At 43.6% G+C, this 14910-nt stretch overlaps 1 protein-coding gene across 1 annotated transcript; it reads left to right on the plus strand.

Moving 5' to 3' along the window:
• The first annotated feature begins 1241 nt into the window (after positions 1–1241).
• On the plus strand, positions 1242–14607 carry ccdc191 (coiled-coil domain containing 191). The gene is made up of 17 exons (XM_030099904.1): positions 1242–1355; positions 1838–1870; positions 1982–2117; positions 2218–2370; positions 3149–3327; positions 3463–3689; positions 5070–5208; positions 5301–5491; positions 5651–5891; positions 6421–6842; positions 8667–8752; positions 8956–9038; positions 9142–9243; positions 9377–9508; positions 10858–11010; positions 11280–11434; positions 14349–14607. The coding sequence occupies exons 1-17, from the start codon at positions 1293–1295 to the stop codon at positions 14578–14580; spliced, it is 2727 nt and encodes a 908-aa protein (XP_029955764.1). The 5' UTR covers positions 1242–1292; the 3' UTR covers positions 14581–14607.
• The last annotated feature ends 303 nt before the right edge of the window (positions 14608–14910 follow it).

Here is a 14910-nt window from a genome sequence, read left to right on the forward strand (position 1 = left end):
TCGGCATGACACCTGGCTCCAGAGCTATGTGAGCTTCCAAAGTTGCCAAACAACTTTTATATTTAATGTCTGCAGTACTGGCTGTAACTGGATGTTGCTGGATGTTGCTTATTGCACCTTAACCCACATGTCAATGGTCAGAATTGTTAGTCCAAGCAAAGCTCGGAACGATTGTTTTCAATCCAGTAGCAACTCAAAATGCAACAATATAACAGTAAAAAGCCCACAGCACAAATGCAAAATGTCACGACACACCTGTAAAAAGTCACAAACAACAGAAAACATCACACTACGGCAAAAAGCCACAACACAAATGCAAAGGCCACAACCAAAATGCATAGCGGTTGGAAGAACAGGCTTTGTTTCTGGTTAAACATTAGGCTAGTTTGATTACAGGAGAGTTTGATAAAATTTAAGTAAAATGTTGGTAAATGTTTTCAGAAATCAGCAATATTGGTCACTGTGTTTAAGTTGTTAAAAGTTGTTACCGGTATGTATGTGCTCTGCTGTCCATCGTTTCAGTTTGGTTTGTTTCCATCAGATAATCTTGTTCCATGAAAAGGAAGGATGTTCTTTCGACCCTGCTGTTCCGTTGTGCTTTTTGCTGTAGTGTTATCAACTTTGCAGTTTGTGTTGTAACTTTGACTTAATCCCATCAGTGAATCTTGTCATGAGCGGCAATACTCAGAAAGCTACCATCAAGACCAGTGTTTCCCAGTCCTGGTACTCAGGCTCCCCTGTCATTATTCATGATTCATGCATTATTCTGATTTAAATTATGTATAATTATCAAGCTTCTGCAGGGCTTCATGACAGATCAATGAGGATTGAGAAACACTAATAATGACCATTATGCTTTTTTTTTTGTACTGTCAAAAAATTATACCTTGTTTTAGAGTGTAATAGTTTATAAAAACCTTTTGGAATATAATTTTATTTGAATAATTGCAAATTTTGTCTTCAACGTATTTACACATCTCAGAAAGAAGTGGTAACTAAGAGACGGCAGAACAGCCTTTGTCTTCTGGGAAATGTAGTCCCGGAAGTACGTCTGTTCGTTATAGTTAACTGTGAAAAAGAGCCAAACTACTCAATTACCCAGAATTCTTTTCGATTCACTCCGCTGGAAGTAAACTGTGATGCATTTTGGGTGCGAGGGTGTTTTATGTTGCCTTATAATCTATTTTTGATGGCGAAAAGTATATATGTAAAGTCAATAAATAAAAAGTGATGTGATAGGAGCATACCTTAGTCGTTTATGGTTGTTGTTTTGTTGTTTTTAACAAGCAGCGATGACTTTCCCAGGTCACAATCCTCACCTTTTTCACTGGAGGAGGCAGCGATCCACCGACAAGGTGAGTTTTTCGTTCAAGAGGGAAATGGACTGAATGTGTAACGATTTACACAGACTTCACTCTTGAGAAAAAGTTTTTCAAGTACTTGACTGCTTGGCCCAAGAATGAATTAAATGATTTCCTTGATATTCCCTCTGTTTAAGCAGAAATAGAAATGACTGTAATCCTGTTTTTAATATAGGAGGATTTTTTTTCACCTTTGAGGTTAAGCTCAGTTGTGATAAGCGAATGTCCTATTACTTGTATAATTGAAGAAGAAGTAAATCCATGTTAATGCTGTGAATGGAGGTGACTAATGTCAGGGGATGATCATGCAGATGGGTGCTTACTGATCCTCCTGTACATGACCACAGGCTGAGACAGCTGGATAACTGTAAAGCTCCCACTTTTCCACTTTTGGGGAAAGATATTGAAGTATTCTGCTGATTTAGAGTAAAGCTATTCTGTGAAATAATCTGAGGTGTCTTTTTTTTAAAACACAGACACAGAATGTGGACGTCAATGATTGGAGGAAGGTGAGGAGATCTTGTGTTACTGTAGCACTCTGTTTATTTTTTAAAATCAAAAACTTAGCCAAAGATTTGATAGACATCCTCAAATTTGCTAATTTTCTTCATCTTTACCAGAGAGTGGAGCTGGCCTCTGAGTTTGCTGTATCAGAAGTCTTTTCCCAAAAGAAGCCTCAGTCAGGAATCAGCACTCGAGTCGTATCATTACAAAGCTCTGACCAGCTAAGAGATCATGACGATGCTTACAGTGAAGGTAGGCTGGATCATTAAAGATAATAAGCATGTTTGTCTAGAAGCTCTTCAGAGTCAAACCTGGATGTCGATGATGATATACTGGTTGTTGCGTCTTGCAGCTCATGCTCTTTTAGGTGATTGGTTGGGCAGCAAGCTGCGACTGGAGCTGGAGACAGACGATGACGACGAGCCCGTGAGCGCTGCTGAGAAGACGAGCAGCTGTGCTCAGGCCAGCGCTCAGCCTCCTGCTCTCAACTACAACAACTTTGATGGTATAAATACGATTTTTTCCTCTAATGATTTAGTTCACTGTGTGTAATGAATGTCAACTTAAACTACTGCTTCTGCTATAACACACCAGTCACAGCATGTTGGGAATCCACAATAACTTCTAACAGCGATCAGCCATCAGAGAATGAATTTCTGCTGTAATTTCTTCAGCAGATAAGTCACACAGTAACTGTCTCCAAACACCAGGATGTATACGACCTTTGTTTTAGTTGCTTATTCATGGGTGAGGAGGCAGGGTCCTGTGGGAGCTCATAGTTCAGCTGTGTTTACTTGAAAAAGCTGTTACAAAGTACATGAGAAAACCACAAACAAAATTCCCTCATTCTCCATGTATGAGCAGAATGGATAATCGAGCCAGTCTGCGAGAAAGCTTTTAGCTCATAGTCCAGTGTGGATGTATTCATGTGTACCGCTCTTATAAATCATTTACTCCACTTACTGATGTCGACTGTAGCCAAGATGAAGCCTCGAACGCTTCTTTAAAGAAGCCCTACGAGCTCACTTTGAATTTCAGCATGAGTGGTGTTCAGAGTTCATTAAATTTCATGGCAATAGCTGTAAATTACTGCATGTGATCAGAAGCAGGAATACAAATGTATTCACAGCAGGGTGTAATAAAGGGAATTAAGTGGCTGACAATGAAGTGGAAGTCAGTCTAATGGAATTGTTATAAATGTTTTGAATCATTATCAGTGAAATAAAATGGTAATGAGGCTGACTTCATGAATATCCTTCTCTCTGCCATACAAAAATATTTAGATCTTTATAACCACCTGGCTGAGGAAGAAGAGCAGTCTACCATCAACAACATCCTCCAAGACCTGATGAAGCAAGAGGTGCTGGGCCCTGAGCTGATGGTGGACCTGGTCCTCGACGCGGGACAGACGAGGAAGAAGTTCAGAGACCCGGCTCTCACTATGGAAGTCCGACACCAGCAGGTCTGTGACAGCAGAACTCGTCAAATTCTTCAGGCCGGCATCAGATATGTGAAGGTTGTGGGTTGAAAAACTCACCAAGAGTTGGACCACAGGAACCAGTTCACACCAGATTTGTGCTCCTGGTTTCCACCGAAGGTTCGGGAGAAGCGGGACCGGCGGGAGGCCGAGAGACGGAGGCAGCAGAGGGAGAGGGCAGCTCAGCAGGGCTCAAGAGAGGAGGCCAAGAGGAGGGAGCGTGAGGAGGAGAGGAAGAGGAGGCAGGAGGAACGCCGGCAGGAGGAGATGGTGCAGCAGGAGATGGCGAAGCTGCGGCGTCAGATGGAGGAGAGGAGGAGGGGCCTGGAGCAGCTGGCTCGACAGAGGTACAGTATCCACAGCCACCAACGATGTTTTATCATGTATTATGTACAATTATTTCACCATTAATATATTAAAGATATCAGATTAATATAGAATATGAAGCTTAGTTTGAAACCACTTCAGGGTACAGCATTTAAAATGTCCTACTGTCACGCTATTTTTCACATTCATTCACATACAGTTCAAAAAAGTGTTTATAAGAAAATCTTTTAATGTATTGCATCCTGTTTTATGTACATGCATTCACACGCCGTGAGAGGTTTATTTAATGATATTCCATCAGGGTTTTGCATCAAAACGATACAAAGGGATCAAACTTTTTTTATTTTCATAATTCAAAAATTAAAGGAACCCAGACAGCACACGCTGTGACTGGTGTTCAGACGTTTCATAATTAGTAGGTGTGCAACGGGACGTGTGAGTCTCATAAAGTCTGACCTTGGGCCATGATTGGCCCTGGAGCCAGAAATTCTTGAGAATTTAAAAATTTTACGGCACATCAGAGGAATATAGTTATATTAGTCATCATAGTGGCTCTTCAGACTTCTGTAGCAGGACTGGCTAATCCCAGACCAGAGTCACACATCTATAGTATCCTTAAATCTAAACATATTGCAATTTGAACAACCTCCAGATATTAAAAGTTATGCTTATTGTTGATATCTTAGTCCCTTCTAAATTAAAAACCAAAAGGATTATGAGGTGATATATTCCATGCAGATAAAACATGATAAATAGAAAAAACATATTAAATTGTTTTGCTGGTAATACAGATGCTGCATTCAGAGTGAAAGAAAAGAGAAGCTTCCTGAACATGTTTGCAAATTCCAGTCACATTGGACCTGATCCAGAACATCCACCTAGTTCCACAAACTAAGAACTTCCTGACCCTCTTTCCCTCCAATACCACACTCCCTACACACACCTCGTATAGAGCTGCTCGCCCGTACCGGCATGTCATAAGGTTGGCGTAAACCTCGTTTTTATTTATTTATTTTTTTTCTCCAAGTTTGAGTTTTGATTTATTGAGGCATTGTTATTGATGGCTTTTGCGGTTTTCTTTTTTCTAAGTTCCAGAAGTCGAACTCACCTTCAAACTTGAATGTTTGGATGCATTAATGTTTTATTATTTCAGAAAGTAAACAGGTTTTCAATTGAAGGCATCCACACAAAAAAGTACAGCGGGTACAACCGGAAAATGCTGTCAAACCTTAGATCACCCGTTGTTTTTATCTTTGTTTTATGTGATATTTACCATATTTTAGTTGATTTGTTGGGAGTACAGTACAGAGACAGCAAAATAGGATAACAGTTAAATGAAAATGTCAGTAAATCTTGGAGAACTGGTTGACTGCAGTATCGGCTCTTTGTTTACTGCACAGGGAAAGAGAGAAAGCAGAAGCACCGAGAGCAACCAGAAATCTTCAATCAGCCCCCGTTCTTCTCGCAGAGCAGCAGCACACCGAGCGGCTGCGTCAAGAGCAGAAAGTCCAGTCAATGATTCACATGAGTGACCTCAAGGTGTGTGTGTGTGTGTGTGTGTGTGTGTATTCAAGGGGGAGTTGGTGCTGTGCCCGATTCTGTGTCAGTTCTCCCATTTCTGCATGTTTTAGTGTTTACAGAAGCATTTCTCCGGATGGTTCTCCGTGGTCTTGAACCAAAGGCTGCGCATGGGTAAGGCCAGAGCGCTCTGCGAGTGGAAGATGCGCCTGCGAGCGTGGCGAGGGTGGCGAGCCGTGGTGTGGACTGAACGGCAGCGACGAGAAGAGGCGAGAACAGAACAGGAGCTGCGAACAGAAAATAGGCAAGAACCAAACCAATGAAACTATTATCCAGTCAGGCTCTTATTGTATGTTTCCCACTTCATCTGTCTGCCTTCCCTTTGACTGTTGAGCCTTTATGTTCTGACCTGACCAACCTCTAACGTGGGTTTAAAAATACATTCATATCCATTGTGCTCCAGACAAAGCCAACTGGCTGTTGAAAGCGACCGAAGGCGCCTGCTGAGGCGATGTCTGAATGAGTGGCGGCTGTGGTGTCGCGGGGAGAAGGAGCGGCGGGAGCTTGTGGCCCAGCAGGAGGAAACCAGGCGCAAAATGGCTGCCTTGATCAGCGCTGCAGCGACGGGGAAACTCAGCGTCGCAGAACCGCAGCGAATAGTGTCCCCACCAGAAGCACCGAGCCAGTCTGAAGCCAAAGCGAAGGTGAAAGACGCACTCACAAATCATTGCAAATTATTGAAGCGTGACTTACTGTGACTTAAACATCAAGTTCTTGCCGACTGAGGCCATAAGTAACTTTTACAACTAAACTAAATAATTCTTCTGCTCTCATCCCGTCTTTGCCTAACCTACACCTTTTCCCACACAAGTATTTATACATACTGTGTGGATGTGGAAAGAGGAACAGGAGGGCATGGGGCAGAGGGAGGGAACGCTACTGAGAAGTGAGAAGTGGATGATAATGGAACAGGGCTCCAGAGACCGGAAAAGCAGAGCAGCTGCTAAAGTTCGACTTGCAGGAGTTCAGGGCAAAGGGGTCACTAAGAAGGCAATCCTTGCCAGAAGGTTTCCTGTACTTATAGTACACCAGGATTCCTTCAGCTTGAGAGAAAACACGTCCTGAGAAAGTTGTGCTGCGGTTCTATGATTCCCTGAGGCTGGCTCCAGACCAGAGTGCTGTGATTCTTCAGTATATAATCCTATCTTTCCTCCCTTCCTTCATTCTCTGCAGGAGGATCATCGGAGGTCACGTACTTTAACTTCTGAAACTTCCACATTACAAAATCGGAGAATCCCAGCGTTCGGTCTGACTCGGCCCGCTGAGCCGTGGCAGGTAACTCGCCGCCACGCGGCACCGACCGCCGCCGAGCTCCAAGAGTCACGCCAAAGAGGCGAAGCCCGCGGCGAAGCCCGCGGCGAAGCCCGCGCAGAGAACGCCGGGTCTGAGAAGAGAAACGCGGTCCAGCAGCGGATCATCACGCAGCAGAGGAAGCTGCTGAGGGAGCAGCAGGAGCAGATCACCCGCCTGAAGGAAGAGCACAGCCTGATGGGACTGGAGCTGGAGATGGAGAAAACCGCGCAGCTGGCCCGGCAGTCGGCGGGCGGAGGCTCAAGACCTCGGGTTTCCAGTTCCGACCCCCGGGTGCAGCAGAGGTACGCTCTGCTCCGTGAATCAAACTCAATACAACGCATCCTGTGATTGACTGAAGATGCGTCTTTTCCACTCCAGGGCAAATTTAAGGTTATAGTTGTCAATTATTTCATTCATCAAAATCAAATTTTCTGTTGTGGAAATTTGAGCCGTTTAATTTTTGATAACTCACTCTGGCTAATGCGACATCGATGTCAACTTATTAATAATCGTCATGAGTTTATCATTTTCAGTGGAAGTGTTTGGCTCCACAGCTATCAGCCAAAGTTCAGTTTGCCGTCTGCAGATATGAATATTAATACTGTCGGTAATTAGGGGTAAGTGCGATAATCCATTAGGTCTGCTGAAATGTAATTAGTGGGTCTCCTGATGCAACGCTTCCCCACAAGGTCAGATGGTAAATGCCCCATCAGAGAGGTCGCCGTAGGCCAGAGCTCATATAGAGAAGGCTGCCACAAGCAAATTACTGCTCCCACAACACTCCAATATTACAAAAATTCAGTATTTTATTACCATATAAACCTGACTGATTGGAGTGTTCCTTCATTTATTCTGCCATAATTTAAATAAGTAACATTTAAGCTGTTCTTGTTTCACTCTAAATGGGTCATTTGTTTACTGAAATGGAGGCGATTCCGACCCACTGCTGGAGTCGTTATTCAGTCCGCCAGTTTATTGTTCGCGCTGTGGCCTGCGTTCTTATTTAGCTCTTCTTGATTAGAATCCCCCTGACGGCGGTCTGTAAGTAGGCCCTGCCTCCTGACGCCACTCCACCCAAATGTGCCATAAACTCCCAAAATCCTCTCAAAATAGTGAGTAATCTTCATAGTTCACGCTCGTGTTTTTACAGTGGAGAACAGAACAAGTTGGCAGGTTGTGGAAAACTCAGCAGCTGAAGGTGGTTTGAAAGAAACCAGGATCTCCACTCCACTTGAACTGAACTAGTATGAAACTTAATTTCCAACTGATAGCTTTCTCTTTTAAATGCAAGCCACAAATGGGGGATATAAAATGAAAGATGGGCCGCAGAGGGACGTCAAGGTCAAGGTAGGTCATGCAAAAAGAGTGAATATCTTGTTAAACAGCGTCTTTTTTCAGACTGACTGCGCTGCAGCCTCACCCAGCCGACGCTGTGCTAATTACAGAATATCCTCCGAAGAGTTCGACAGTCTAACAAAAGCTTTAAGCAGGCAGACGATCACTGGAACATTCACACTTATTTCCATTAGCCATTTAACCCTTCGTGCACATTTTTGTGAATGGGGCTCCAGAGCGCTCACACTCATGAATGGTCGTCATATATTCTGCCATTTTTATGCAGACGATGTTCAGTTTCGCTTATCATTTGAGTCCACTGAGGCTTGCGAGCTGCCCAGGCTTCTGGACTTCATACATTCAGTCCAACTTCTTGCAGCTCAGTCAAGATAAAACCGAATTTTCAGTCGCCGTTTGATCTTTCTGAATGTTGGCTCGCAGTCTCGCACTGTATTCCCTTCAGACGCCATAATCTGGGAGTTATAGTCTGCAAATCTGTGTCATTTGACAGTGTGAAAAATGTATATGCTTTTTGAAGATTTATATCTTGGGGAAAAAAAATAAAACCCCAGTACACTCACATCGTAGAAATGCTTACATTTCATCAGACATGGACTTTTGTGATTTTCTCTTTTCCTTGCTCAGCGTGTCTGCCCTCAACTGCCTGCAATCAGGACGAAATGCTGTTGCCCGACTGATGGCAAGGTCATGCCAGTGTCAGCTGAGACACACAGTAGAGCTATGATGGGTCTTTGTTTCTCTGCTCTCGGTTGTGATCGTCGACGTTGCAGGACGCCGGGGTTTACCGGAGAACCCGACGGCCGGTGTGCGGAGAAAGCTGTGGCGCAGCGGCCAGACCCCCATCCGATTATCAGAGGTCAGTCTGAAGTCTCCCTCAGTCTGACAACATAATGTCATTTCACAGATTCATGTAAGGACAGGCAGAAGGTGCATGCCCTCTCTTGACATGTGTCGACAAAGCGCGAGGCGGAGATAAACATGCACAGATCCGCTCCCGAGACGACGGAAGGAAAAAGAAAACCTTTAGGTGAACTCATCCCTTTCTCTGTTTTTCTGAAGCCATGGAGGCCCGTGCACGTCGGCGTGCGGAGCGGCGGAAGGAAATCGAAGAACTCAAGAGAAAGAAAGAAGAGCAAAAGCTGGTGAGATTGGGGGAAGTCATTTCCTGGACTTGCTCTGTTCGGACTGCCAAGCAGTTGTTCGAGGGAAAAACGTACAAGTTTAATGAAAAGCACAACTTTTTAGGCTGAAATGAAAGCCGCCGAGGAGCAGAGGCAGAGGGAGGAGGTGGAGGAGAAACTCCGAGCGGCTGAAAGGCGGAAGGAGGAGAAAAGGCTGGAGAGAGAGGTGGGGTGTTCTGCATGTCTTTTGAACGCTCGGCGGGACTCAACAGCCGAAGGCAGAATAGAAGAAATTCGTCTTTTCCCTGCGAGTTCTGGCAGAAGATGAAAAAACATGGCCACTTTGTGTGTCTGCATAGAGGGAGGAGGAGAGGAAAAGGCAGCAGGAGCTCCTGAAAGTCGCCCGTCAACACTACCACACCGCCCTGCTGCTCCGGCGGGGCCTGGCGCCATGGAAACGCCTCATTCAGCTGAGACAAGACAGCATGAAGGTAAACGGCCCGCCCTGCTCGTTCCGGCTTTGGGCTCCGGCTCAGAATGAGGCCGCCCTCAGTCCAGCAACATATTAAAAACCCAGGAGGAGCTCGTCGTCCGGGCCGTAAAAGAGCCGACAGAAAGCGGCGCGAGGACCACTCCAGGCTCTCCATTATTGAGGCTCCGCAATAAGCGAATGGGAAAATGTCTCGCCTCCAACAGTAAATGTACCTGAAAAACCTGAGCACCATATGGACGCCGGTCTGAACGCTGAAAAGCCGAGCTGGCTGTGTTTACTCGCTATCTCGGGCTGTACTCTATTAGAACATTTCCATAATTCAAATCTTTACAACTGGATGTTTCTGACGGCCCACAGACTACTGATAAGTGTTTTTTTAATACTTAAATACTAAGCTCGCTTATCTATTTTTCACTCTCAGTTGATTTCAGGTCTCGCCTCTTTTCAGCGTCTTTAAATTTGGCCATTTATGAAAATCTTTGCCTCATCCTTCATTAATGTAGCTGGACTTACCTCATTATTTATTCATGCATTAACTGTTTTCTATTTATTATCTGAGATGTCGTGATATTTTTTTTTTCAGCCATCCTTTCAGTTTACTTATTTAAAGCCTTCCTCAATAATTCAAAATGAGTACGCTCCTGGAAAATGGCATCCTTCTGATCCTCTGGAGAACCATCCTGCTTATGCCGCACAAATTGTCCAACCAATTACCTCAATGTTCATTATATATTTACTCTTATAATTGAAATAGTTACCACTAACAAATCTGTGTAGACAATACTGATTGCTAACCAATCCATGGAAATGGAATATTACAGTATATTATTGAAATGTTGCCGAGCAGAGGAGAGAAACAATAAATCATTCTCACCACATTCACCTCCAAATATATCAAAATGGCTGCATATAGTCTTGAGATTGGAATTTTAATGAAGGTAATTTTCAAAAATACAGAAAGACAATTATTAATACAGATTGCAAAGCTTCCCACAGCAACACTTGAGCAAACTGTCGACGAAACTGAGTGAAATTAAAAGAGAGGCTCCACAACAGGCATGTTTGAGAAAGCAGAAGGAAAAAGCACCATTTGGCTCAACTCTGTATTCCTTTGACAGCATCGTCGTCATTCTTTAGCAGAGCTTCATGCTTGAATGCAGCAGATCTTTGGCATAAATGTTTCACATGAAGATGTGAGAGGAGGTCAAGAAACGTTTCATCATTTCACGCGCTTCGTTGTTTCTACCTGGCACGTATGATTGAGTTTGCACACATAGCCACTTTTCCTTTTCTCTCTCTCTCTCTCTCTCTCTCTCTCTCTCTCTCTCTCTCTCCAATCCCCGCCAGCTGGCTGAGACTCATCATAATCTGCTGCTGCTGAGGCGCTGCATACTGTATTGGCATCAATCAGCAAGAGAGTCCCTGTCTGAGAAGGAAGCCTGCGCTGACCAGCTGTACCGGTGCTTTTTACTCCGACGGAGCCTAAGCTGCTGGAAGAGAGTGCGTATCCACCCACCCGAAACACACACACACACACACACACTCAATCTGAACTGGCTTACAGGAACACTTTCCCCCTAATCCCCTCCTCTACCTGTCAGGTGACTCTATAAGGAAAACAAGATGTAGCTGTTTTTATATCTGACAAATGAAATGAGTTGAATTTTTTCCAGCTTTTTTAAAGATCAGCAGATTTTGAGGGTTTTTTTTTTTAACCATGTGCCAACATGTAAATTGAGGCGTTATCTCTAAGCGCGAGTCTGTTTCAGCTGAAGGACTTGCGGCTCATCCAGGAGGAGCGGGCAGAGCGTTTCCATCGCACGCGCACGCTCAGGAAGTTTCTGCTGGCGCTGCAGACCCACGTGACCCAGGAGAGGCTGGTGGAGAGGGAGCGACAGGAGCTGGCTCGGGAGCACGATAACAGGTCCGCCGCTTCAGGCCTCGCCATATGTTCGCTGTATGGATGCCGCAGTCGTAGAACCAACACGATACGTAGTTTAACAGCGTGTACGTCTTTTAATCACAAGCTGAAATGCAAGGCAGGAACATTTCCTTTGCAGTGCACTTAGAAATGAGTTTGTGAAAGAAGCTCGTTTTGGTGCATGATGCATTTCGTCTTTCACACCTTACTCGTGCATTTGAATGAAGATTGCACAATCGATACTTTGACTCCGGCGCGGCGCCTCATATAGCTGAGCAAGCCAGTTCGTACCATGATTAATGGAGGCAGTACTGTTTTATTTTTGCTGTTCATGACACAATATTTCCAATCCGACTGCTTTTTTTTTTTGCCCCCCACAATGAAAGTCTCTTCTAGTCAGTATATTCTGTGAATAACTGTCATATGGATCATGCGTGCAGCTGGGCCATCGCTTCTGCAAATGACAATCCCTCTAAAAGCTGAAGTCGATCACTGTTATCGAGACTGCTCTGTGGCTGCTAATTCCTACAAGGCCGTAATCTTAGTTTTTATTAATTGCCTTGCAAAAGCTTGCACTGAAAACACAGTGAGGCTGCAATTTTATTAATTTCTGCTCCAAAAAGCCTTACTAAGCATCAGTGGAGCTCTTAAATTCTCCACCCACTCATGTTCACTTTGTCCCACTTTATATCCAGCTCTATAATGTCGAAGGGAATAAGATGAGCCTGCTTTAGCATTGGCAGTGGGAAACTGAAAGATCAGACTTTATCTGCTGTTTCAACCTCACATTGCTGTTTAGTGTTGGGGATTAAAATAACTCTAAACAATACAGTGTGTAATCGAGCCCAAAAATAAACCTGCCCCATGGGAGTTCAGGACGATGCAAACTGAGCTGCCTGGAGGAAACAAAGAGAAGCGTCATCAAATACTGAAATGAAAACAACCAGAAATCAAACAGCGTTGAGAAAATGTAGTGTCTGATGAGTTTCAGAAAATAAATGATCAAATAGCTCACTCTGTTATTTCCAGACGTAATTAGTGTATCTGATTTATGCAGCACCATCCGTCAAGGCAGCTTGTGGAGCAATTGTCCAACAATTTGGACTCTTGTTTCCACTTGGTGGTGATTTAGCCCGCAGGGGTTTGGCGTGGAAGACAGCAGCGCTTTCTGAAAGGCTCTGGCTAATCACCGTTTAATCATCCTGCACAAAAAAAAATCCACGTGTGTGATATATGAATCCCTTCCTGAAGAGATGCTTCTGTTTTAATCATAAGTGTTAAGAACTAAGAAACCGTCAAAAATATTTATGTTTTTCTGTCACAAGTGTGAGAAGAAGGAGGAATTGAAAAGAACTTAAAAGAACTCGAAGCAATATGGATTTTGACAGATCCTAATAAAAAAAAAAAACTGCTCATGGGAGGTCAAAATATAAAAACTCCCTGGAGATAAAAGAGTCACACCATCAAATACTGATGTTTGAACTGCGAGAAAAACTATTTTGAGAAAATGTACTTATTTGTGGCACTATTCACTAATAACAGCTCTCTAAAAGCAGGGCTGATGGCCACTTGGAAATTATAAGAATAAAACATCAGAGGAAACTAGTGTGATGAAATGAGACTTTCATAAAATAATTTTGTTTCACAGCAGATGCAGAGTGATTAAACTGAGTGGAAAGTGATCAGTGATCTGTAAGCGTTTTCTGCTTGCTTAAATCAAAGATGAATATCACTGTGTTCACGGAACTTAACTTTATTTATATAGCAGCTCAACGTGATAGTATTTTATGAGAATGCTGTTCCAAATAAGGTTTTAAGCTGCTTTTTAAAACCGGTAACAGATGGTGCCTCATGAATAAGAATTACAAGAACTTCTGTTTTCTTCACATTTAATTTTAAGAAATGTAGTCATCCAGTCCATTGTAAATGTAATTAGTTCTACAGACATAACTGAGTATCTTCTGCATAACTGTGGGAGTTCATTCCATGTTTTTGAATGATATTGTCGAGTCTAAGCATGCACAATGAAAACAGTAAAAGACCGAATACAGAGCCCTGAGGAACACCATGCAGCATATTATATTTACTGGAGCGATGTTCAGTTTTACTGACAATATGCTGTATATCTTTAAGATAATGATAAAACTATTTCCCATTTTCCAAAGGCAAACTGAAAAAGATCATGGTCGATGTTACAAGGAGCTGATGGCGCACTGATAGAGGGAATGAATCGTTTTACCCACTGGCTCCACTCAACCTGTGCTGCCCTATGTTCCAGTCTGAAGGCAGTGTTATCACTTTACCATTTATTTAGTCTCCCCTTTCAGTTTTGACCCAGACTTGAAGTGAAAGGGTTAAAAGAGACATTTTCCTCAAAGCTGTCAACTTCATCTCCAGGAATGTCAGAGATTACAAAAAAGTCAATGACTTTCATTAACTGGGGAACAAAAATGTACAATTCATGACAGTTATCTAAAAAATTCAGAAAAAGTGCAGCCTTTAGGCAGAAAAGTCAGTTTGAGTTCTAATTTACATTAAAATGACTTATAAATCATTTGTTTTACCTGCATTATTCATTTTGGACCAAAGCATTTTGCTTTGATTATGTCAAATAAAACTTTCATCGCAGGGTGGCCCATTTTCCTTTGCGTACACGATCAGTTATTTCTGCGGCACTTCGCTGCTTTATTCATTTCCCCGTCAATGGCACAAAATGGAAATGTCAGCTTGTCAGATTAGTTCTGCTAAAAAGGCCGAAGGCTACAGGTGAATTCCCACCAGCTGCCACCTCCTGCAGGCCTCGAGTCGCACATGAAAACTTATTAGCCGCTGTCAACCCAGCAGCGGTCTCTGTAATCCAGTTGGTCACTGCTCAGCGGCTCCGTTCCGTCTGTCCTTCCATCTGCCTGCGTTTCAGACGGCTGCTGCAGCGATGTCTCCTGGCCTGGAGGAAGCTTCCGGAGCTGCTGCGCAAGGAGAGGAAGAGGGATGAGCGGCGCCGGAGACTGAGCCGCAAAGTGGCCGAAGTTCTGCCCGATTTCTGCCTCCGTCCACCGCAAAGCCCCCCTGAAGAGAGAAAGCCGAGCGTGGATGGGAAACCGCATCCAGAAAACTCGCACACCTCGCAGGAGGCGACTTTTGGAACATGAAAACGCCTTCACACTTCCCACATTCATTTAATAAAAATAAATTAGTCATTTCAGATAAACACACAAAGGCATGAGCAGGTCTTTACAATTATAGGATACAAAAGAAGTTCTACATCTCTTTAAAAGAGGAAATCAAAGAAGATACTGGTGTGTATTGATTCCTGTGCTCTTTCACAGATTCGGAAAAGTTTCCTCTGGCACTCGGCTCGACTATTATATTTATAGCTATACAAACGACTGCTGTCGAACTCAAATCCGCCTGATCATCCGGCTCTTTCAAAAATGTTTCTTTTATCCGTGATCAACACGCTATATCACAAGGCCGAGCGA

The sequence above is a fragment of the Salarias fasciatus genome, chromosome 9, assembly GCF_902148845.1.
Source record: "Salarias fasciatus chromosome 9, fSalaFa1.1, whole genome shotgun sequence".
Lineage (NCBI taxonomy): Eukaryota > Metazoa > Chordata > Actinopteri > Blenniiformes > Blenniidae > Salarias > Salarias fasciatus.